Raw genomic sequence first — 21,312 nt, forward strand, 5'->3', positions numbered from 1 at the left:
GTTTCCTTTGTGCTGTTTGCAACATTTCATAGTGATAACTTGAGTTTATCAGCATTGTGTTTGCATTCGATCTGCATCTGCAATGCAAATGATAAAAGATGTCAAGCGGTTCATTTTAAAGCGCACTGTAAGCTTTCTGTCATGGACAAATTGAACTAAACGATTTTTCAGTGAATCTTAATCTAAATTACAGAAAATAATGAATAAAGCCCAAGCTGCTAAGCTTATGGTCGTGTAATTACTCAAAATCTGTTATTAAGCAGCTATCTCAGGTGATCATGCTTCCATTATTGCTAAGCTAATTCAGAAAGGGTACAGTCATTTTCAAGAGTGTAAAAACTGTGTCCCTGACTGTTAGAAGATAACACTGACCTTTTAGATTTTAGTATCAGTCAGTCATCATTAGCAGTCACTAAGACAGCGCCCCTGAGAGCAGACACGATTCCTCCATTCTAATCATTCTCATTTACCCGAGGAATGTAATGTCTTCCACTTATAAACGTCCAAGCCTGGGGGTGGGATTGGGTTGGGTGGGGCTTCACAGGAGCAGATGGAGATTGAATGTCTTGCCCAAAGAGCTGCAATAGTTGTTAAACTAAAGGAGAGTGCTTAGTTTACCCAAAACAGATGCTCAAATCCAGAGGGAATTCTCCTGAAAGGAAATTAGGATTCGAACCATCCATCCCACTTCCTCAACCTTTCACCTTGAGGATGAGATGCAGAGGAGTGGAATGAAAAACATACATCAAACCTCTCAAGTTCTCCTTCCACTCACCGTGGAAAATGAATGAAAAAGGTTTAATTTTCGTAAGTAGCAGCATGTAGAGGCTGCAGTGTTTTACGTTTTATAAGTGTAATAAATTATAGCATGGTACCCTTAATGTGATCAAGGCTTGAGGAGTGGACTGTGTGGGCATACTGAAGATATATGCACATATACAATGGGGACAAAAAACTAAAGGAAGCGAAAGATGGAGAGATTTAAACACATCCAGAAGAGGTTAGCTGCAAGATTCAACCGATGCACTGCCCACACACACCCACATGCTCAACATCATTAAAAACAAAAGCGCAAAATTGGAACAGTGCAGCAGCATGGGAAGCAACCAACAAGTGAGACAGATCTGTAAGAAGCTTTGACTTTTAAAATTTTTTTTTATTATATTTCTTTATTTTTTTGTTTTGATTTTTCTTTCAGTTGCAGCTTTTTGGATTTTCTCATTCATAAAACAAACATTATACTACAGAATCTGTGATTTTATACCAAGCTGTGTCTCATTTAAAGATGCTACTTGATAATGTTTCAGAGTCTCAGGGCTGACACAGGTAATCTCCTCCTGAAAAAGGACATTTTGAGGATTAATGGTGAGCCATTTCCACAGATATTCCATCTTCCCTTCACACTCCCAGGGGTTCCCTGTTAGGATCGTCCGAAAAGAGGGCTTCCTCCCATCTAGGAGGCCTATGGGGAGGTGCTGTAGCTTATTCTGATTTAGCAGCAGAAACTCAAGGTGCTGCAGACTCTGCAGGAGGGTTGCTGGCAGCTCTTTGAGCTGATTCTCCTGCAGAAATAGCTGTTTGAGTTTGAGATTATTTGCAAAGGTTGTTGGTTTCAAGGAGGTTAATTTGTTCCCAGCGAGGTTTAAAGTCTCCAGGTGGTGTAGGTTCCTAAATGTATCAGCCTGTAGATCTTGGAGAATGTTGTCACTTAAGTCTAGAATTTGCAGATGAGGCAGCTTCTGGAGCAAAGCAGCTGAAATGCTGGTTAAATGATTCCTGGAAAAGTCCAGCCAGGTAAGGCTGCTGTTGGTGGGAAACCATGATGCCTCTGCTTTTTTAAATTGGTTACTCTTCATTACCAGGTTGCGAAGTGAGGCGTGACTGAAGAAGTTTGGAGGCAGCTCAACCAGTTGATTCCCTGTAAGATCCAACGTGTCCAGGTGAGGTAAAACACCCAGGAGCTCTGAAGGAAGGCTTGCCAGGTTGGTGTAATACAGCTGGAGGTAGTTTAGGAGGGGCACGGCACTCAGATGACTGGCTGTAATGCTGCTAAGGTTCGTAGCTTGAATGGACAACCGTGTAATGTTGGGAAGTAAACCAGTTATAGGAAAATGTGTGAGGGAGCTATGACCACACACTACCTCTGCAGCTGACAGTGAAAAGGTACAGGCACATAAATCTGGACATGAGTGTGCACTTCTTCTTTGGTAATCAAACTCAGCCAGTGCCATGAAGGTTAGAAGCATCAACAATTTCATCTTTGAAGTACGAGACTGAGAAAAACAAACAAACATGAGAAATAAATCATTGAATAAAACATGGAAAATGTTTTATCATAAGTACGTTCCTACCTGAAAGTTTCACCAATATTCCTTCCAGTTTTGATCAGAGCTTGTTTTATATGGCGTTGGTTGTTTTTTTTTCAGTGAGTCAGAACAAGATGTTGCAAGAGGCAAACAAAGGCAAGCAAACAACCCAGCTGGTTATCTGGTGAGTGGTTCCAGTTTTCTCTGCTTTCTAAGGTAAAGATGTACCACCACACATAAATCAATATTTTCTTTTTTGATTCCTGCAACAACAAAAAAAGAAAAGAAAATGTTAAAAAATATAGTGTTATATTTGACTGTTTTCTATATTTTCTTGAAAAATAAATTTGGCAGTAATTAGGTAAGGCTATATGTTGGTTAATATTGGGGTCATCAGAGGAGCGGACTCTGATGAGTCAGAGTCTCACCATAAATAATACAGTATTTATGGTGAGAATCTTATTCATGATGCATAAAATTAAGCATTGTTTCTACACAGGAGCATCGGGTCTACTGCTTTAAGTATTACTATGAAGGTTGGGAACCCCTGTTCTTACATGCTTTTAAATGACTTTCTAAAAGTCTAATTTCTGGCACTATATCTGCACATGAAGATGTTAACAAATTCAGATTTAAATCAAGCCACTAGTGAGAAGAATACACCTTGCATAGTTTTCCTTTATTTGCACGAGTCCAGGACATTCTCTGGTTTAGCTGGTTAAAGCACATTTAAGCATGACATTTAAATACATAAATGCTAAAGAGTTTTCTTGCATACAATCACATGAACATCAAGCCATCTTCCAGGTTTGTAAATTGATTTTAAATCCACCTGCTGACTAGCTTAGCGAAGGGCAAAGCCTGGAAATAGGAGCCAGATCCTTTATGTAAACATCTACTCAACAAAATCTTTGCTTATTCAAATACGAGAAAAGATAACAGCATAGTCCAAGAGCAGAAGCTATGCATGCTGTAAGGATGACTTTTAATTCTCTTGTTTAACAAAAAGGAGACAAAACATCGTTCTTAAAATGCTAAAACCTTACCCTTACTGACATATTTTAAGATGAATTATTTAAAGACTTCACAAATATTTATTATATAGTATTTAATCAAATGCTTATTCAAAAAAGAATATTTTACTAACTAATATTTCAGACACTGAATTAAACACATTTTGGTACTAAAAAATAGCTGGTATAAAGAAAGACTAAAGGTTTAGTTCGTCTCCTGTCAGTGACATTACTGAGCGTCCTGCCAGATGTTGTGGTAGGGCACATTTGATGTTATCTGGCGAGAAAACTTTCCTTCTGTTCTTCTGAAGCCACCTCCAAAAATATTCTATCTTCCCATCGCACAGTAGTGGATTGCCAGTCAGGTCCAGTCCATCGTCCTCCAGGGACTTCAGCGGGTCAAACAAACCAGTTGGAATGTGGCTTAGCTGGTTGTCATCCAAACTCAGGTAAGTGAGCCGAGTTTGCTTCTCAAAAATGTTTGAGGGGAGTTTATTGAGCTTATTTTGTGAGAGAAACAGAGAAGTGAGGTTGTTTATTCTCTGAAAAACAGATGCATCCAAAGTGTTTAGCTTGTTGTTCTGCAGGTTTAGACGCTCAAGTTTGGTCAGTGGGTCCAGAGAGTTTGCTGATATTTTCTCCAGGCGATTGTTAGACAAGTCAAAAATCTTCAAATTGGGCAACCTTTGAAGCAAAGTGGTTGGGATCTTTGTCAAATGGTTTTCAGATAAGTCCAACCAGGTCAGGCTGCTGTTATCAGGAAGCCACTCTGCATCAGCCTGCTTAATCAGATTATTCTTCAGCACTAAGTTACGGATTGGTGCATGGCTGAAGACATCTGCAGGAAGATCGCTCAGTTTGTTTCCTGTTAAATCCAAAGTATTCAGATGAGGAACGCCCCTGAGAAGATGAGAGGAAAGGTTCTCCAGGTGGTTGTTGGACAGGTGAAGCTCTTGCAGCAGCGGCGTGGCATCAAGATGCTTTTTGGAGATGGAGGTGATATTTGTGAACTGGATTGTCAGCATAGTGGTGTTCTCTGGGAGACTCTCAAAGGGGTACTCCGTCAGGGGAATATCATTACAGACCACCTCCATTTTTTGGCTGTAACATTGGCAAACAGCTGGGCAAGAAAGACTGCCATGGCATAAACATGCCAAAAATATAACAAGAACGCAGCCGGACTTCATGTCTGTGACACAAGGAAAGCCACGGACTGGGAATTAAATAGGATGAGGAAAGTATTGCGAAATGTCTCACTGCAAATAATGACAAATCATTTCCAACTCATGCACAAGATGTTCTTTACCAAACTTACTACTGTTTTCCAGCCAAAGGGGTTTCAGTCAGGGTGCTCTGTGTGTCTGATCCAGTAACACTGCCTTGGAACTGGTGTCATTTGGGGGGAAAAAAATCCTCCAATCTAATCATTACTTATTGTGTCAACAGGGATTTGTCACCGCACTGTCATTTGTCAAGGACATGCACTTGCAACAGACATGCAGGGAAAGTCCAAAACCTGGAAATTCAGTGGGCTAATTTTCAGTTTATAAATCAATCTACTTTAGTCCTGTTGAAAATTAAATATTCTGAACTGTTTTGATGGCCATAAAACTAAATGTATGGTCAACAGGGGGGGGGGGGGGGGTCACATAAACCATTTTCGGGACACTAAAGTTATTTGGTGCTTTAAGCACAGTGTGCCAAGCTGTAAAGTAGAATGTTACACAAATTGTGCAATACATAACAACTAAGACATCTAAGCTAATGGTAAAAAAAAAAAAAAAAAAAAGTACAATGGTCATGATGATGTGTAAAACACATAAACTGCCACACAACAAATCTGTTTGTGCAAATAATTAATCAATAAATTAACTGAATGCTATTGAAATGTTATGAATTATATTTTTTTCCTTTTGTCCTTTATTTTTATGATTTGGGAATATTGTTGTGTTTATAACTTTATTATTCTTTCTGAAGTGAAAATAATATGAATGATCTATGAAATTGTTTTTCTTTTTTGTGTTTTAATGATTTTTTTTGTTGTATTTAGAAGTTTATTTCAGGATAACTGTGTGAAATGACATATTTAAAGAATATCATCGTTATAAGGGAACTGTGGAGCAAGAGCTTGCTTATTGGCCAGTTAGAGAATCCATCCTAACAAATTTCAGTGCAGAAATTACATAAAAAAACCAAAAAAAACAAGACAAGCCGGACAAATGTTAAGCTTACTGGGAATGAAGCCTTTCTTTAAACTGTTATTGGACATTAATAATTTATAATAACAAAAAAAAAAAAAAAGACCAAAAGACATTTTAAGTGTAGAGATAATTTTTCCCCCCTTAAATTAAAAAAAAAAAAAAAAAATTGGTCTAAAAATCAAAGGAATTGATGTGTGTACTCAGTGAGCACAACATACGGTCTTCATGATGAGATGAAGCTCCTTCCAGATGGAAGCTGTGAGCCACCAGAAATCCCAGTACAACAAACAGGTATAGACGGTTTCATTCATGACGATTTAACCAGAACGCACAGCCACACAGAATGGTTTAAAACCTGCAGTATAAAATGTGATTTTGGCATCCGGGCAGCAAGATGAACCATTACATTATGTATGATGAGAGCCAGTTGGCTTTAGGGTGTTTTGAAAAATTTATTTCAGTCAAGCCCACTCACTCCGCATGCACTTGTGAGATAGAGACAGACCTATTCTAGTATAGTTCAAACAGTCTCTTAAAATACACATTAGTCTGATATTTGACAGGAAGGATCAGTACAGTATTACTACAATCTCACTCTAAATGTATATAATACCCCACCATTACCACTAAACTCCAAGTCTTTTCATATGGTTAAGTGGTTTAGAGTAAATACAATAATTAGTTCATGTATTTGCTGTGATTTTAATTCTAAAAGCTTAATTCAAACTAGTTCATGAGCTTTTCTCCCCTTTCAGAAACAACTAAATGAAATTTTATGTTTTTTGGTGAACTCATATTGACAGAATTGTTGGTGGCAGACTTGGCTGGTCTGAGTGTTTTTAAGATTAAAGATTCTTATATTTGTCCCACAGCAGCAAAAAGATAACACACAAGATAAAGAGCTAGGCATGGAATAAAAACAGTCCAGAGAATGTTTTTACTGTGTAAGTATAACTGTCTGTATACTTGTACATAGTACAGAGAGGAGCTTGCCTGGTAATAAACATACCAGAATGTATAATATTCCAGGTTTGACTGATGCAGGACAGTGAATGACTGAAAAAGTTGTGCTGTTATTATGCAGAATCCAGTGATAGGCCAGTTCTTTGTTGTATCTTGGCTACTGGTCTGCAGACTACCGGTAGAAGTACTACTGTTTGTTGTGTAGTCTTGACAGCAGCAGGCAGGAAAGATCTACAGTAGCTCTCCTTCACACAGCGTGGATGAAGCAGTCGCTCACTGAAGGAGTTGCTCAGCGCTGTCAGTGTCCTGTAGAGAGTGGGATGAGTTGTTTAATATGGATGAAAGCTTGGCCATCATGCTCCCGTTACCCACCACCTCCACTGAGTGCAGTGGGAATCCCAGGACAGAGCTGGCCTGCAAACTTCAAAAGACCACAGCCGGCTTCACTTTTCTGGGATTTTCACGCACAACTATCTACAGTTTGCAAAAACTGGCCCAAAATAAAAATATTAAGCGAGAAGCAGCTGCCTGGATGAAAATTCCCTGTTGATATCAGGGGTTTGAAAAGTTTAGGGTTGCCAAAACTGGACAAGAAAACAGTCAAGAAAAAATAGCTTAGCCTGAGAAGTCTTAAATTCAGATGCAATATTCAAACAGCAGGATCAAAATTGGGCATGAACAATAAGAAATTGTGGATCCATCCAGGACAGTCTGCTGGTGGTGGTGGTGTTGCACACTTTGGACCCCATGAATCAGTGGAGCATTGTTTAAACATCATAGCCTGCCTGACTATTGCTGCTGACCATGTCTATCCCCATATGAGCAGAGTGTACCCATCTTCCGATGGCAACTTGCATCCTAGCAGGGTGATGTACCATGTCACAAAACATGACAAAGTCCTTGTACTCCAGTGGTCTCCACTGTTACTAGATCCCATTCCAATAAAGCACATTAGGGAAGTAGTGGAACATGAGCTTTGCATCCTGAACGTGTGACTGAAAAATCTGCAGCAAGTGTGTGATGCTAACATATGCTAACAAACCTAAGAAAGTGGTTGGTGAGTGTGAATCTGTAACAACTCACAAATATCCCTGCTGTGCAGTTATCAGTGTTCAGGCGTCTCCAGCAGGGAGATGAGTTTGGCTACAGGCCAGGTATAGGTAGACTCTTTAATGTCCACCTCAGCAGCGCGAGTCCTGCCATCGTCACTGGGAATCACCTTAGTAACTCTCTGCCTATAGGCCATCGAGCCCTGGGCAGCAGTGGGTCAATGACCATGACCACAGTGAGTGTATACCATTGCTGCTCTGCTAGAATATTTCCATTATCCTCAAACATGACTCTGCAGATAAATGCATCATTGAAGCAATTAAAATACTTAGTCACAGCCAATGTTTTTACATTTTTTTAATATACAACCCCAAATCCTGCACATGGGATTTTAAACATATCAGAAAAATCAGTCATGGCAAGAGGAGACACATTATTTTGTTCACATCACACAATTCTATCATGCTGCGATGCATATATTTAGTGTAGTGAAACAAGTCAATGTGATCAAGGCTCAAGAGGATAAATTTTCCTTTTACAATGACAGAAAACTGCATTCATACATTTACAGGATACTTGTATACTAAATAATGTGATGCAGTAATATTCATAAAAAATAAAACAATCAGACTCTCCTAACTACAGTTTGTGTTAAAATATCACATCTTTTTCTTTTATGTACAAATGCACTAACACACACAAACACACTTTTCACACACACACATTTTAGTGAGTCCGATGCTGGTCATTGAATAAGGCAGATTCAATATAAAGACGTCTAATTTTTCTCCTATTTGGGAAAAAAAAAAAAAAGAAAAGAGAAAAGCAGACAAAAATACAAAATGAAAAAAAAAACCCAATTCTAGTTCTCATGACAACAACCAGTTTCAGTTAATGTCTCTGTCCATCATGCTTTTTGCCAGTCTCTTTCTGTGAACAAATAATATGCGTAGGCAACTGTGTCCCGACCACCATCATTAATCCACGCAGATGAAAATACAGCCGGGGTTAACTGTGAAGAGAGAGGGAAATAAACAGAATGATGTGAAAACCTGGGATACAACCAACAGAGTGGCAGGAATTCAAAGGTACGCCCACGCAAAATCCACACATATTAAACAAGAAAGCGACACAGCATCCACACAAAGCATGACTAAAAATGCATTAAAAAAAAAAAACAGACAGTGAGGAATAATCTTGTCTGTATGTTTGCTAGAGGTAAAATATATGAAAGAAAGTTTGATATTTCGGTGTCCTTTTGCTGTTTTGTAAGCAAGATATGAGCCTCAGAAACCTATCATAACATGTACATTATTATTCCTCAGCTGTCTACCTTAACATTTCCCAAAATGTCTTGTGACCTGCAAAAATAATAGCAAGCAAAGATTATAATACAAACTCAACCACACATTCGGAAAACACTCAAAAAACATGCTTCAGGTTGCATTAAAGCATCCTACAGACAAAATATCATGCCAAAGCCCAGTTACCCTCTGTCCGTTCTCTTTCAGAAGAATATATCATCATTATCATCATCATCATCGTCCACATCATCCAAAGACCAACTCCAGCCTTTCACGTCAAACTCAAGCACCCTGAAATAATGAAGTTGAAGGAGTGATTCACCAATCTGCTGGGGCAATATCTGCCACGATCACCAGGGGGTGCTGTGGAGCTGAGTTACTCAGGGTGATTGCAGCCCACTTGTTATTAGAAGAAGGGTTAATAGGCACAGCAATGCAGCAGGCGGAAAGACTCACTGAGCTCTGCTACTTACAGCCTCCCAGTGTGAGAGACGTTAGAATGGTGGGGTCAGAGGTGGGGAGGTCAGGGGTCAGTGGAGGATGATTCGGAGCATGGGGCCAGCGCTGGAGGATGAGAGCCAGTTAGGGTGTGGCTGAGACTACTGAGTGTCTCAACAGTGAGAAAAGTTGAGACGGATACAGTTAGTTTTAACTGTATTTACCAACTAATGAGCAGAATGCAACGATGGAGCATTAATGCAGCATACAGCCTTATGCATACGCAGATGATTTAGCAAGCATTAGCAGTATTCATAGAGGGAACAGGGAGGAAGTCCAGATCTCCCTTTTCTTGAAATAAAAAGAGCTGCTACTTCTAAATTCAACTAAAATCTGTCTAAAGTTTTCCCACAATATATCATATCATATATCACTTATCACTTCACAATATATATATCATATATCATGAATTGCAAAACAAAAGTTTATAAAGTTTGAAAATTTTGCTTCCAGCCCTCATTGCATTCGATGTACATAACAGCAATACATTCATTATTTGTTCTTAACAACAAAAAAGATGTTCATTAGCAGATTTATAGTTGACGTTAATCTCCACGCAAAAGTCTGACTCATACGGTTATATACGAAATTATAAATCTACATACTTTTTGAGCATGTTTTTTTGTGAAATGGATGAATGTGCTGAAGTCGAGGTACACAATATATCTGACTTATAAATTCACGTAAAAGAAACAAAGACCTTTTCTGATATTTTCTTTCATTTGTTCCAGTTCCTTTTAGAAAATCGGAGTTCCCAGTAATGAGTGAATGCAGCATTAGACAGAGCAGCAGCTGTCAGCTGAAGCATCTTACCATTTGTCAGCGCTGCTAGACAATCACTAAGTAGCTGTTCTGTAAAGGTTAATGCACATAAAAATGTCTCAGACACTGAACTTTGCCTAAGATATTAGAATGTAACATGTTGCAATTTCACTGCTGTTTGTGAAAGCAAAAGCTTTATCCACGGTTAAAATCATAATTTCTTACTTAATGTTTAAGTCAATTTTTAGGCAGTTTGGCTTGTTGCAAATTTCAAACCTTTTCGTTATGGTAAGGAAATAATGCTGCTTAAATTAGAAAGTCACATTTTCACTCATACATTTTTTACAAGTTGTGTATTGTTTGTGTTTTTGAGTCATTTGTTTATCTACCTGCATCAGTTAAATCAGAGCCAGTTAAATGTCAGTGCTGATCCACTCCACTTTCTCTTACATCACAAAACAGGACATGGGTTTCATGGAAGGCTGTACTTTCCAGATAATCTTTTTAAATTAAGAAATAGCCCCTGAGAGTGGATAATATGTCCACAGACCTTTGAGCTCATATCTTCACTGGAGTTGCTGTATGTATCAATAATTTGTGGCACAGAATCAACCTTTAGGTGTTTGATTTTTCTACAACTGTGACCACACACACTTGATGAAAAACTGGAGTTTTTTTTTTTTTTTTTTAAATCATGAATTAGATGACCATACAGTCATTATTTGCTGATGTGTCAAGGTCTCCCACCTGGACTTCCCAGACGTCTGGTGATGTCTGCTGGAATTGATCTTGATGGCACCGCGGTGTGATGACAAGTGAGGGGAACTTTTGGGTGAAGGCTGTGGTGAAATTCGCGGAGACGAGCGTGATGTTGCTTCGGGAGGGCTGCTCTGTGCTGCAGGGGGAGAACACACTGCCAGCTGTTTTCTTGGGATGCGTTTGAGGAGGTGACTGACCCAGCGCTTCTGTTCCGTCTGAGAGCTGGTTAGCAGCAGCAGCTCCTTAGCAACGGATATGTCGTAGTTCACTGATAAAGACAAAGAATAAACAGCTTTTAATCAGGAGGACGATAGGAGCTTCTTCCTTTTATTGACTTCAGGAGTGTTCCTTTTCCTTCACATCACCAAATAGAATAAAACAAATTAATGAGAAACGCTATCATCTTATCCAGTGTGACTTTTCTCTTTAAAACTATTAGATCCAGGAAACTAAGTACACAAGTTCCATGTTGATAAGAGAAGTTTTCTCTACATAGTTCAAGCTCAAAATAAAATCCTAACTAATCAAACTTACCCTTGCAGGGCACGATAACTTCTTCCTTTTTGTCCAGGTGGTCTTTGTGGAACTTGATGTGGCAGCGCCGACATTCGAGGGCAGGCGGAGGCTTGAAGACTTGCCATAAGGGTCGTGTGCATACCTCACAGCTGGTGGGGAAGTGGTAGAGAGTGACGATAAACTCATGGCCTTTGTGGCTGATGTAGGACGGGCGCTCGCTGTACGGCGTGGGCTCTACTACAACTTCCTGCTCAAGTTTGTTCTCGCCTTCATTGGCATACAGAATCTGAGAGAAGAAACAGAAGAAAAATGCATTTTAATGGAGATGCGTGAAATCAGCAGGCCACGTGTGAAAAAGACTAGACGAAACAGAAAGTAGGGGGAAAAAAAAACAAAACAGGGAAGAAATCCCTGCTAATAACCTGGAATATTCTTGGAATTTCTTTGACATCTGCACGGTACACATCTGTTTGAGTGACAGGTCGGACGTGAAACAGCTTACTGAAGAAGAGAGAGAGAGAGAGAGAGAGAAAACAGTTCAAGTCAAGAGCTTACCCAATATAATACATGTCACTAGGGATGCACCGATGCACTTTTTGGGAATTCTGATCAGATACTGATTTCTAAAATTTGAATATCTGCCGATACCGATATTTGCCGATCGATACCAAATCTGTTTATGTGAACATTATTGTGACTATGGTTATTGCCGTTACAACTGTGTAAGATTGTATTAGGTTGTAATAAATTACCCATCCTTTCTGAAGTTACCTCACTAATACAAATATAACAAGATTACAGATCTAATAATTTCAACAAGTTTTCCTTAAATACAACTATAAATACACTGCAGCTTTTAGCGTAACAAAAAAAATGTCCCATTTTAACATTCAAGGCATTTATTTCTTTTAAAACATGTCTGAAACCTGTCATCAAGCACATCTGGGCTAGCTCGACTAGTGTGGTATCAGTACACTTTTATCAATACCAAGTACGAGTACAAACGCTTGGTATTGAGCTGATACTGGTATTGGTATCAGTGCATCCCTATATGTCACTTTAGATAGAAAAGGATTCATTTTTTATATAACTAACAAAAATGATCATAATAATCATACAGTGCACTATTATTCAAAGATTCATGAGAAATCTCAGCAATATTTCTAAACTGAACAGACAGACATATAAATGCTGCTTTTAATGACTTACTCAATGTCCAGAGTCATAAAAGGGTTGTTTTGCTCTCTGTCCACTTCACTGTTGTAGAACAGTATTTTCTTACTGCTCACCACAACATACTGCAAAACAGTTCAAACAGGATATGACTCATTACCAAGAAATCACAGCTGTAGATACAAGAAGGACTGGTAGATTAATTACTTTTTTGTCCCAGCCAAATCGCTTGGTGTTCTTGGTAGGAAGTGAAATCCAGCCCTCCAGTCTGGAGTCTGGCGAAAAGAGAGAAAAAAAGAAGAAAAAAAAAACCAGGAAGATGTTAACATAAAAATGAGACCAACCTTTAATCATGTGAATCACTTAAAAGAACACTGTGACATTTTGAAGCTTTTGTGGCATTTTCTTTAAGCAGGCGTTCATCACTCAGAGAGGAAATTAATCCTGGTTAAAACAAAGGGCAGAAGGCAGGAAATCCTGCCTCCGTGCCTCAACAAAAAGCAAGACTATCCAGAGGAAACAGCAATAGCCTTTTCCACAAAATATGGCAGATATTCTTGTAAAGGAAAATCAGCTTCAATGGTGTAATTCAATAATTAGTTTAAGAACAATCGCCATATAGAATTCACTGTCTTCAGATCATTTGTAATGGAATGAATGTCAATCTATTTGAGCAGTGTCATGCCATGAGTATTAACATGTCCAGGCAACATTAAAAAGGATTAAAGAGTAAACAGAGTTAGAGGATTAGCTGCTTGATTGTGGAGATGAACTAAAGTTGGGGTTTCATCTCAACCTAAGGAAATTAAGTGGCAGAAAAGCCAAAAAAGAAAAGAAAACATGCCGTTGCAGTATAAAATTTAATCATTATCTTGGGTTTAAACCACCATGCACCATCACCTCTGGGTTCAGACTCAGAGGGCTGTTCATAGGTGAGGGCCAGAGGTTGCTGGCTCTGCTCCTCAGGCTCGTCAAACTCTTCTTCATCCTCGGACTCAGAGTCAAAGAGAGTGCGAGTCGAGCCAAGGTTGGGCCGCGTGTCAATGCAGACGGATTTGTGTGTGCGCTGGTAGGTGAAGGACATTGATTCTGAGGTGTGACAGTGAGTTATGCGCACTGAGCCGGACCACGAAGAGAAGGGTGAAGTAGAATAAAAGGAGGGAAAAAGAATATAATGAGGTAAAAGTGGAAGAGGAACATAGCAAGTGCGTGCAGAAATGTCTTTGTGCAGTTTATTATACATGTCGGGACCCTAACCAGGGTGGGATGAGGAGCCTACCTGGGTATCCATCAGCCGTGTCCAGATCATTGCCACTGCCGATGCTGGTGGTGTCCAGAGAGTTAACACTAAGAGAAGTTAGCTGGCACCGAAGTTGCTCGAGGTCGCTCTCTTTACTGTCCAATGCCATCTTAAGCTCCTGACGTGCATGGCTCTCTTCTACCATCAACTGAACATACGCAAACAAATTTCATTTAGTTAGTTTTGCTTCCGTTTTGTTCATGCGGTTTGTTTTATCAGAGGATACAAACTTTAAATAGTTATTTATTCCATTAAATTGTTGTTTTTTTTTTTGCTTATTTACTACATATAAGACATGATCTTTCATAAAAGTGTCTGTAAATCTCGCTTGAAATTAAGTTCAGATCCATTAAAAGATAAATTTAAGACCCTTTGACTCATATTATTACCCAACAAGTCACTTAAAATTATGCTAATTTGATGTATTTTTTTCTGTTTTTCCATCCACTCACTGCTATGCACTCTTTCAAGTCAGCTTCCCCCTGCGTCTCACAAAAGGATGTTTTCTGGTAACAATTCTATACTCTGTGTATTTCTGGGAGCGTGGGCACACTGACCGCCTGCATATCCGACAGCTCCTTCTGATATTTGATGATGGTGCTGCTGAATTTCTCCTTCTCTGCTCTCAGCTCCAGCTGCAGCTTCCTGTTCTCCTTCTCCTTCCTGTGCACCTCAGTGCCAGTGCCTCTATGGCCTCCTCGCCCCGGATCCCTCTTGTTCATCACCTCAGCCAGCTTGTTCACAGCCTGAGAGCAGAACAGCACAGTGAGACTCTACAAAGCTCTCTTCATGGTAAATATAAACTCTGTATACGAGCGGGGAAGCCTGCAGGAATATCACTGCTGTTGAAAGAAAAACATTTTAAACTTGTTTTTAGACGTTAGTTTTTTTGCCCAAAGTTCAGCACAAGCCTGTAGCAGAAAGCGACTCTGAACAGCGAATGATGTTGGCCTGAGAGCAGTCTGTGAGATAGATATGAAAGCTTGAAAGTATAGAACATACTCCAGGCTTTCCAGACCTGTGTAGGCGCACATACCTGAATTTTCAGAGTCCTTTCATACTGTAGCTGCTTCTCAAGAGCCACTTTCAGAGAGTTAATCTGCTTTTCCTCCTCTTTGGCATTTTGGAGTTCTGTCAAGAATAAAAAACAATACAGATTTAATAGCATCACATGTCTTTTTATTCAACTGATTATGCAGAAATAAGACACTATTTGTAGAGCTAACATTAAGGTCCGTAGTCTGACATATTCTGATTAAGTGGACAATTTTTTACACATTTCCCCTTATAAATCATGTGTATATGTAAGACAACCAAGTACTTTTGTTCAGGGATGAGTGGAAATGACATTTCAGTGGAATTCTGTTGTCTCTGGTGGTAATTAACTCAAAATTAAACTCACGTTGCTGCATTTCTTTCAGCTGGTTGTTCAGCTCTTCTTTCTCACTAGCCAGGTTGGCTACATCCACCGTCAGAGTGCGGTTGGACTCTTCCAGCTGTGAGAGAGACAGTGGACATATTAGTTAGTGTCAGCCTTAGATCTGGTAAAAAAGCAAGGGAAAAAAAAGTTTGCTTCACTTCATTTCAGTGGCTGGCAGCGCTAGAATTTGATGGAGCTACATATTGAAAACAGTTAACTATTAGTAAATCAAAGTAATAAAGGCACCCCGCAGAAATACTGACCAAAAGTGGGGGTAAAATATTTAAAAGAAAATATTCCCAATGTCCACTTTTGGTTTAGTCTAAACAGTAAATACAGAAGAAATTGTGGAAAGAGTCAAGTAAGTCACATTATCAGATATTGACAATGAGTCTGTGATTTTGCACAATATCTGATCATGTACTAAATCAAAATGTATTTATTAAAAGTAACAATTAAGAATACTTTAATACATTCAGTAATCTATTCATTTTTTGTGCAGTGGATTTTATGGCTCATTCTATTGATAATAAAAGATATGATTTTAGTGGCTGAAAAAATAAGAACCTAAAAGCTAAGAAATAAATAAAATAAATAGCAGCTACAAAAACAGATGTTCTCATATTTAGTTTTCTAACTGGCTTTTGTGGAAAGTATTTCGTCCTTATTACAGATTATTACATGTTCCCCCTGCAGTCGGTGTTAGGTTCGATGGGTTCAGTGCCATAACAGCCACATTAATTATAAGTTCTCTAACAAAAAACCAGCAAACTTTTGCTATTTTACACCAGCATATTTTACATGAGTACATTTGTTGCAGGCATTTATTTATATGACACATATCCATGGTTACAACTACAGAAATGAGCTCTCTGTAAAACACTCTGCTGAGACATTGAGTCAAAGTTGTACAAGCATTCATTTCTCAGTGTTGTATGTTTATTCATTTACAACATAAATAGTAAATATGTTACATTTTTGTGACATATTTACTATTTGAGATGACTTTGCATTAATACTTTCAGTGGCCATCCAAGTGTGGAGGCGTTACACTCTTAATTACCGCATTCAGGAAGCCACCCATACCGTTCACTTAAAAAGTGTTACTGAATGTGTCAGCAGCGAGTTTGTTACTTTGGAAAACTTCTATCAAAGCGGTTTAATGGCCACTTCTGACTCAGGGTAGGCTAACAAACAGGACTGGACTTAGCCCTTTTAAACAGAGGTGTATTTTAATATTTTGATGATGATGCGAGTACGTTTATGAAGTAGTATGTATTCTGTTTCAGTGACACTGACTCACTAGAGTAGCTGTTGTTTCAACACCATTGTATTGTTTTGCTTGTTTCTGAATGTATCAGTAGAGAAGCAGCAGAATGTTTAGGCAGTAACTCTGCTTCCAACAAAGCTGCTGTGCATTAATGTATATGTGTGACCTCGGAAGTCGTGGTACACGCCTGAAAATAAGGCTCCCCCAAAAGCCCCTGTGTAATTTGAACCCCCAGTGTAACTGAATGTCCAGTGTATTACAGTAAAGCACTGCTGTATGAATCAACAGCCAAACCTAATCCCGACTGAACAAATGTTCAACTAAAGCACGACCTAAAAAGTCAACAGAGCAGACTGGGTGCATTAGCTTTGTATATACTGTATGAATAATTTTTTTGGGCTGGTTCTATAATGTAAGCTAAACATTTCCTGCTGTGGCACCTTTGTGTTAAAAACATTTACCTGGCAAAACATTAGTTGACTTATTATACTACCGTAACAAAAAGAGTAATATGTTTGAGCTTAGCACATACTCTGCCATACGTAAAAACAAGAAAAGTGGATTTAAAACATGATCTCTCTGAAGTGTTGTGTTTGAATACCAAACTACAGTAAACTTATCGTACTGAGGTGATGGTGGCCTCCTTGTCGTTGAGCTCCTGTTTGTGTCTTGCCATCATGTCTTTGATTTCCAGCTCCCTCATGATTTTCTCCTTCTCCAGAAGAGAGTACTGCTCTTCAGCGATGGAGCGAGCAAGGTGTTCAGAATCAGCTTTGGTCAAGCTGGTTTCCAGCTGAGAAGCCAGAGAATCCCTGCAGGGGGAAAAGAAAGCATGAACAGCTATTATGGTACCAAACTACAGGAGCTTTACAAATCTTTGAACAGCACTGAAACCCTGTCATTATTAACCCAGCTAGAAATCCTCTGGCTATCCCGTGACCATACATTAATAAGTCAATGACATTTTTGTCATTGACAGTGTTTCCAAGTGAGAGTTAGACTGAATAAAACAGTATATTTGGATTTAGTGCATCAGGAACTGCAGCTAATTTGTATTAGGTTTTTGGCTGCAAGATGAATTCTGCAGGGCAAATGACACTAATCTGAAGAGTCTGCTTCATTCTTAAAAGTAGAGATAACACCCGATCTGCTTTGTTTAGCTGGGCATGAGTAACTGAAACTGATGTTTGACTGAAAACAAAAGCTTGAGCTCTACTGTTTCACCAACTATCCAGTTACTTTTGTTCTTTATCTTTGGCATGTCTCCACCTCCTGTTGAATTTAACACATTTTCTTCTTTTTTGTATATCTAGAAGTTTCTGTTATTTGTTTAGGAAGGCAAAGCTTCACAGCCACATTTACCTTTCCTCCTGGTATTCTGCCAGTCGCCGCTGGGCTTCTTTGTACAGCTTATTCTTCTCATCACACTCATCTTTCAGCTCACGGACCTGCGTCTTGTACAGGGTCTGTGATGAAAACATTAAACCAATTAAAGTTGCATATAAGGAGTATAATGTTTAATACATGTGAGAAGCAGGGTTTGAAAAGGAGAGATGCTTTTGAAGAATGCAAATCTGTGAAATTTCTTTTAGTTAGGTTGAATTTTACATATTTGGCTGTCAATGTCATTTGAGAGAAAAAAAAGAAAGAAAAAAAAAAAAAAAAAAGAGTTACTGTGAAATGCTGTTCTGCCTCCAGCTGGTCCTTCAGCTCCTTCAACTGGCCATCAGCGTCTTGCTTTTCCCTGAAATGGCATGAAAAATCTGTCAATCCCTGTTGAGTATCAGCTGAACACCAGAGCCAAGGCAGCTCCAAATGCTGCTGTTATGTTTGCATTATGCTTGTTATTATATCAGACTTTCCACATATGATTACAGAGACTGAAAACATTCTTATATGAACATTATCATCACTATATCAATAGAAAACTAAATATAATGTAGGAATGAGAAAATCTAATAAAAAAAATCGAAAATCAGGATGTTTTGGCTTCACAATTTTAAAATTGAGATTTTCTTTTCAAACAAATAAAAAAAAATCCATTTTAAAATTTTTGTCATTTTTGTTGTTTTTATTGATCTTTTTACTTGTGTTCTAGGGAATTATTGCAGCAGAATGATGATCCGGCTACTCTGTTGTTTTTTCCCCCCGCTGAAATCAAGAAAAACTGACGAGCAAAAAAAAAAAAAAAAAAGTTTTATACATTTTATTTTACAAGAATTGTGAGAATCGCGATATAAATCGAATTGGTACCCCAAAAAAGTCTGAATCGAATCGGGGAAAAAAGCAAATCATCACAGCCCTAATATAATGCTATTAGATTATCATACTGTATTATCAACATCACATTGATTTTCCCCATTCTTTTCATTTTAGCATCATCTACCAGTGTTGCCGTATATTGTGCTCGCTTTGTCTCCAAGGCTGACCTGCGTAGCTCCTGGTTCTGTTTTTCCAGGATCTGCTTTATGTCCAGCAGCTGGTTGAGCTCCTGTTTGAGCTGTTTCTCTGAGGAGCAGAGGACAGAAACCTGCTGGTTCTGCATCTTCAGTTCACTCTGGCTCAAACTCCTCTTATGCATCTCCTTCTCCAAGCGTAAGGTAAGGTGCATCACCTGCAGACAAACAGAATTACCTGCTAAGTGTTGAGACCAATTACATCAGTGTAGACTTACAGAATAATAGATATGCAAGTAATTAAAACCTAATTATAACAAAATAAAACTGCAATCCACCATTTATATGAAGGATGTAAGATATGCACTGAAGAACAGCTGCTCTAATTATAAAATCTGATTACACTCCATATACTAAGGAGGATGCACCTCTTCAGAGAGTTTCTCCTTCTGTGCCTGCAGCTCATCCAGCTTCTGCTGTGTCTGTTTATAGTCACAGTCCAGCATGGAGTGAGTCTTCTCCAGCTGCAGGAGTTTTCCCTCCACCTGCAGCTTTAAACTGCGCTCTTCCTGCAGGGTGCACTCCATCTCTGTGCCACAGGAAAAAACAAGTTATTAACTTGCTACAGAAACAGCAAAGACCCTCTGCTCTTTCAATCAACTTGCACAGAACACCAGAAAAGGACATGTAGTAAAGTACCTAAAGGCAAGTCTATTAGCTTTCTGTCATACTGTTGGATGTATGCTGTTGCAAATGTCTACCGCAAATAGTCTACTTTATCCATCGACCCGCTTACTGACTTTAAAGGCAGAGTATGTAAGATTTCAAGGCGATTCTTTCCACCACCAGGTGACAAACACCAGGTTGTGAGCAAAACCACAAGACTGCTACCTCCACAAACGACCACAGGTTGGCAGTAATGAGCAAAACTCACCCCTCACCCCTCCTCCTTGCCAGCTCCAATGATGGCAGGAATCGCTTGTGAGCTGTAGCTCAGAGCCGCTCTGCAATAAATGGGCTTATACTCCCCCTACTGGTGGAAAAAAGGTACTTTTTTTTTTTTACTGGTCAGAAAACATTCAAGAAGGATCTTTGTCATTAATTAAACTTGTAATTTGATAACATTAAATATGGACAGACTGGAACCTACATGTTTAAAAAACTATCTAATTATGATTGTAGTTATTTTTTTTAGTTAATTTATTTTGAAAATATTGAAAATCTTACATACTCTACCTTTAATAACTGGCAGTTTGTTTGGATCTTTGTTGTTATTACTGGGGTGTCTGTGTACAGTTAGCCTAATAAAACAAAAGCTGTATCCCAATTCAGTGTGTGCGCACTTTGAAGTGTGGAGTCGTTGGCTAGTGGCGCACCAAGACCCAGAATTGGGACACAGCTATAGATTCAACCTCTGCTTTTTCCCTCCCCTGCCCACCTCTCAAGGCTTCGGATTTGGCCTCTTCAAGGGATTGTTTGATTGAGTGTTTATCAGCCAGCTTGGCTTTGGTGGCTTTGTGTTCCGCCTCCTCCTGCTCCAAACTCTGCTGGAGTGACTTGAGTTTGAACGTCAGGTCGATCTCTTGGTTGCTCTTTTCCTGCAGTCAAACATTGATGTTAGTGGTGTAACGTGTTTTTACATTGCAAACTCAACAGAGGTGGCGACCAACCTTTTCAAGATCATTGAGTTTTTTCTGCAGCTCCTTTTTGTCAGTTTGGACTTTGGATAGAGATGATTTCATCTCTTTCATCTCCTCTTCCAGACCAGAGATATTTCCTTACAGAAAGGAGAAGGAATTAGGGAAAAAGTATTAAAGATTTTAAAGTGACCTGTTCATCAAGGAGACAAACATGCACCTGAACTGTTCCGTTTCAGACATTACATAATGCATCGTTCCATGTTTGTCATCAAATATATAGCAAACATGGCACATGTAAGTTTATTTTTCCCTCTCCCACGCTCCGCCCACCAGTAGGTTTTTACTAATGTGAGAATAAAAAAAAAAAAAAAAAAAATGAGGCATCGCAGAAAACAGGCTGATTGTTTCACCAGATCCCCTCTGACTTCAGCAGCTGGCCTCTCTGCATGGACAGAACACGTTCAACTTTCCAAACGGCATCTCGCAGTACGTTCTGGCTCTGGTTTTGCCTCGACTTTTACAGCCTCTTGCTTCACTCTCAGTCTTAAGAGCAGATGTTTCCACCTATGAGCGGACATTTCCCAAGGATGCTTCCAAAACATGCTTCACATCGAACAGTATGTTTGGCCAACAGCTCCAGGTTGTGTCATGTTTTTCTTCCATAACTGAGGAAAAATTTACGAAGGTATTTCTGAAGAAGCCTATGAAGATCCAGCTTGAGTATTGATAATTTATTTATTT

The 21,312-nt window shown here is 39.0% G+C and overlaps 3 protein-coding genes across 7 annotated transcripts in view; all 3 read right to left on the reverse strand.

The window, feature by feature from the left end:
* Positions 1 to 1,241: 1,241 nt before the first annotated feature.
* On the reverse strand, positions 1,242 to 2,258 carry LOC306767159 (uncharacterized protein; the record flags this gene model as incomplete). Its single annotated transcript, XM_079255081.1, has 1 exon — positions 1,242 to 2,258. The coding sequence occupies one exon, from the start codon at positions 2,256 to 2,258 to the stop codon at positions 1,242 to 1,244; it is 1,017 nt and encodes a 338-aa protein (XP_079111207.1).
* Positions 2,259 to 3,516: 1,258 nt separating this feature from the next.
* Positions 3,517 to 4,506, reverse strand: LOC306767806 (uncharacterized protein; the record flags this gene model as incomplete). Its single annotated transcript, XM_079255931.1, has 1 exon — positions 3,517 to 4,506. One exon carries the CDS (start codon positions 4,504 to 4,506, stop codon positions 3,517 to 3,519), a length of 990 nt encoding a protein of 329 aa, XP_079112057.1.
* Positions 4,507 to 7,885: 3,379 nt separating this feature from the next.
* Positions 7,886 to 21,312, reverse strand: part of LOC306767501 (rho-associated protein kinase 2-like) — a 32,861-nt gene continuing 19,434 nt past the window's right edge. Inside the window, exons 16-34 of one of the 5 annotated variants that reach the window (XR_013771632.1) lie at positions 20,602 to 20,708; positions 20,370 to 20,529; positions 19,360 to 19,520; positions 18,965 to 19,149; positions 18,210 to 18,279; positions 17,898 to 18,001; positions 17,161 to 17,347; positions 15,248 to 15,341; positions 14,882 to 14,976; positions 14,403 to 14,591; positions 13,825 to 13,993; positions 13,446 to 13,661; positions 12,753 to 12,820; positions 12,582 to 12,670; positions 11,795 to 11,873; positions 11,391 to 11,658; positions 10,845 to 11,124; positions 9,311 to 9,401; positions 7,886 to 8,545 (exon numbers count right to left, since the gene is read on the reverse strand). Coding sequence is in view for 3 of the 5 variants with exons in the window: in XM_079255539.1 (XP_079111665.1) it covers positions 9,041 to 9,128; positions 10,845 to 11,124; positions 11,391 to 11,658; positions 11,795 to 11,873; positions 12,582 to 12,670; positions 12,753 to 12,820; positions 13,446 to 13,661; positions 13,825 to 13,993; positions 14,403 to 14,591; positions 14,882 to 14,976; positions 15,248 to 15,341; positions 17,161 to 17,347; positions 17,898 to 18,001; positions 18,210 to 18,279; positions 18,965 to 19,149; positions 19,360 to 19,520; positions 20,370 to 20,529; positions 20,602 to 20,708 (2,609 nt within the window). In the remaining 2 variants the exon portion in view is untranslated. Of the gene's footprint in view, positions 8,546 to 9,023; positions 9,129 to 9,293; positions 9,402 to 10,844; positions 11,125 to 11,390; positions 11,659 to 11,794; positions 11,874 to 12,581; positions 12,671 to 12,752; positions 12,821 to 13,445; positions 13,662 to 13,824; positions 13,994 to 14,402; positions 14,592 to 14,881; positions 14,977 to 15,247; positions 15,342 to 17,160; positions 17,348 to 17,897; positions 18,002 to 18,209; positions 18,280 to 18,964; positions 19,150 to 19,359; positions 19,521 to 20,369; positions 20,530 to 20,601; positions 20,709 to 21,312 lie in introns of all 5 variants that reach the window. The other 4 variants (XR_013771633.1, XM_079255539.1, XM_079255541.1 and 1 more) reach the window with 4 other exon arrangements.

Source organism: Telmatherina bonti (assembly GCF_933228915.1).
Source record: "Telmatherina bonti genome assembly, chromosome: 16".
Taxonomy (NCBI): Eukaryota; Metazoa; Chordata; class Actinopteri; order Atheriniformes; family Telmatherinidae; genus Telmatherina; species Telmatherina bonti.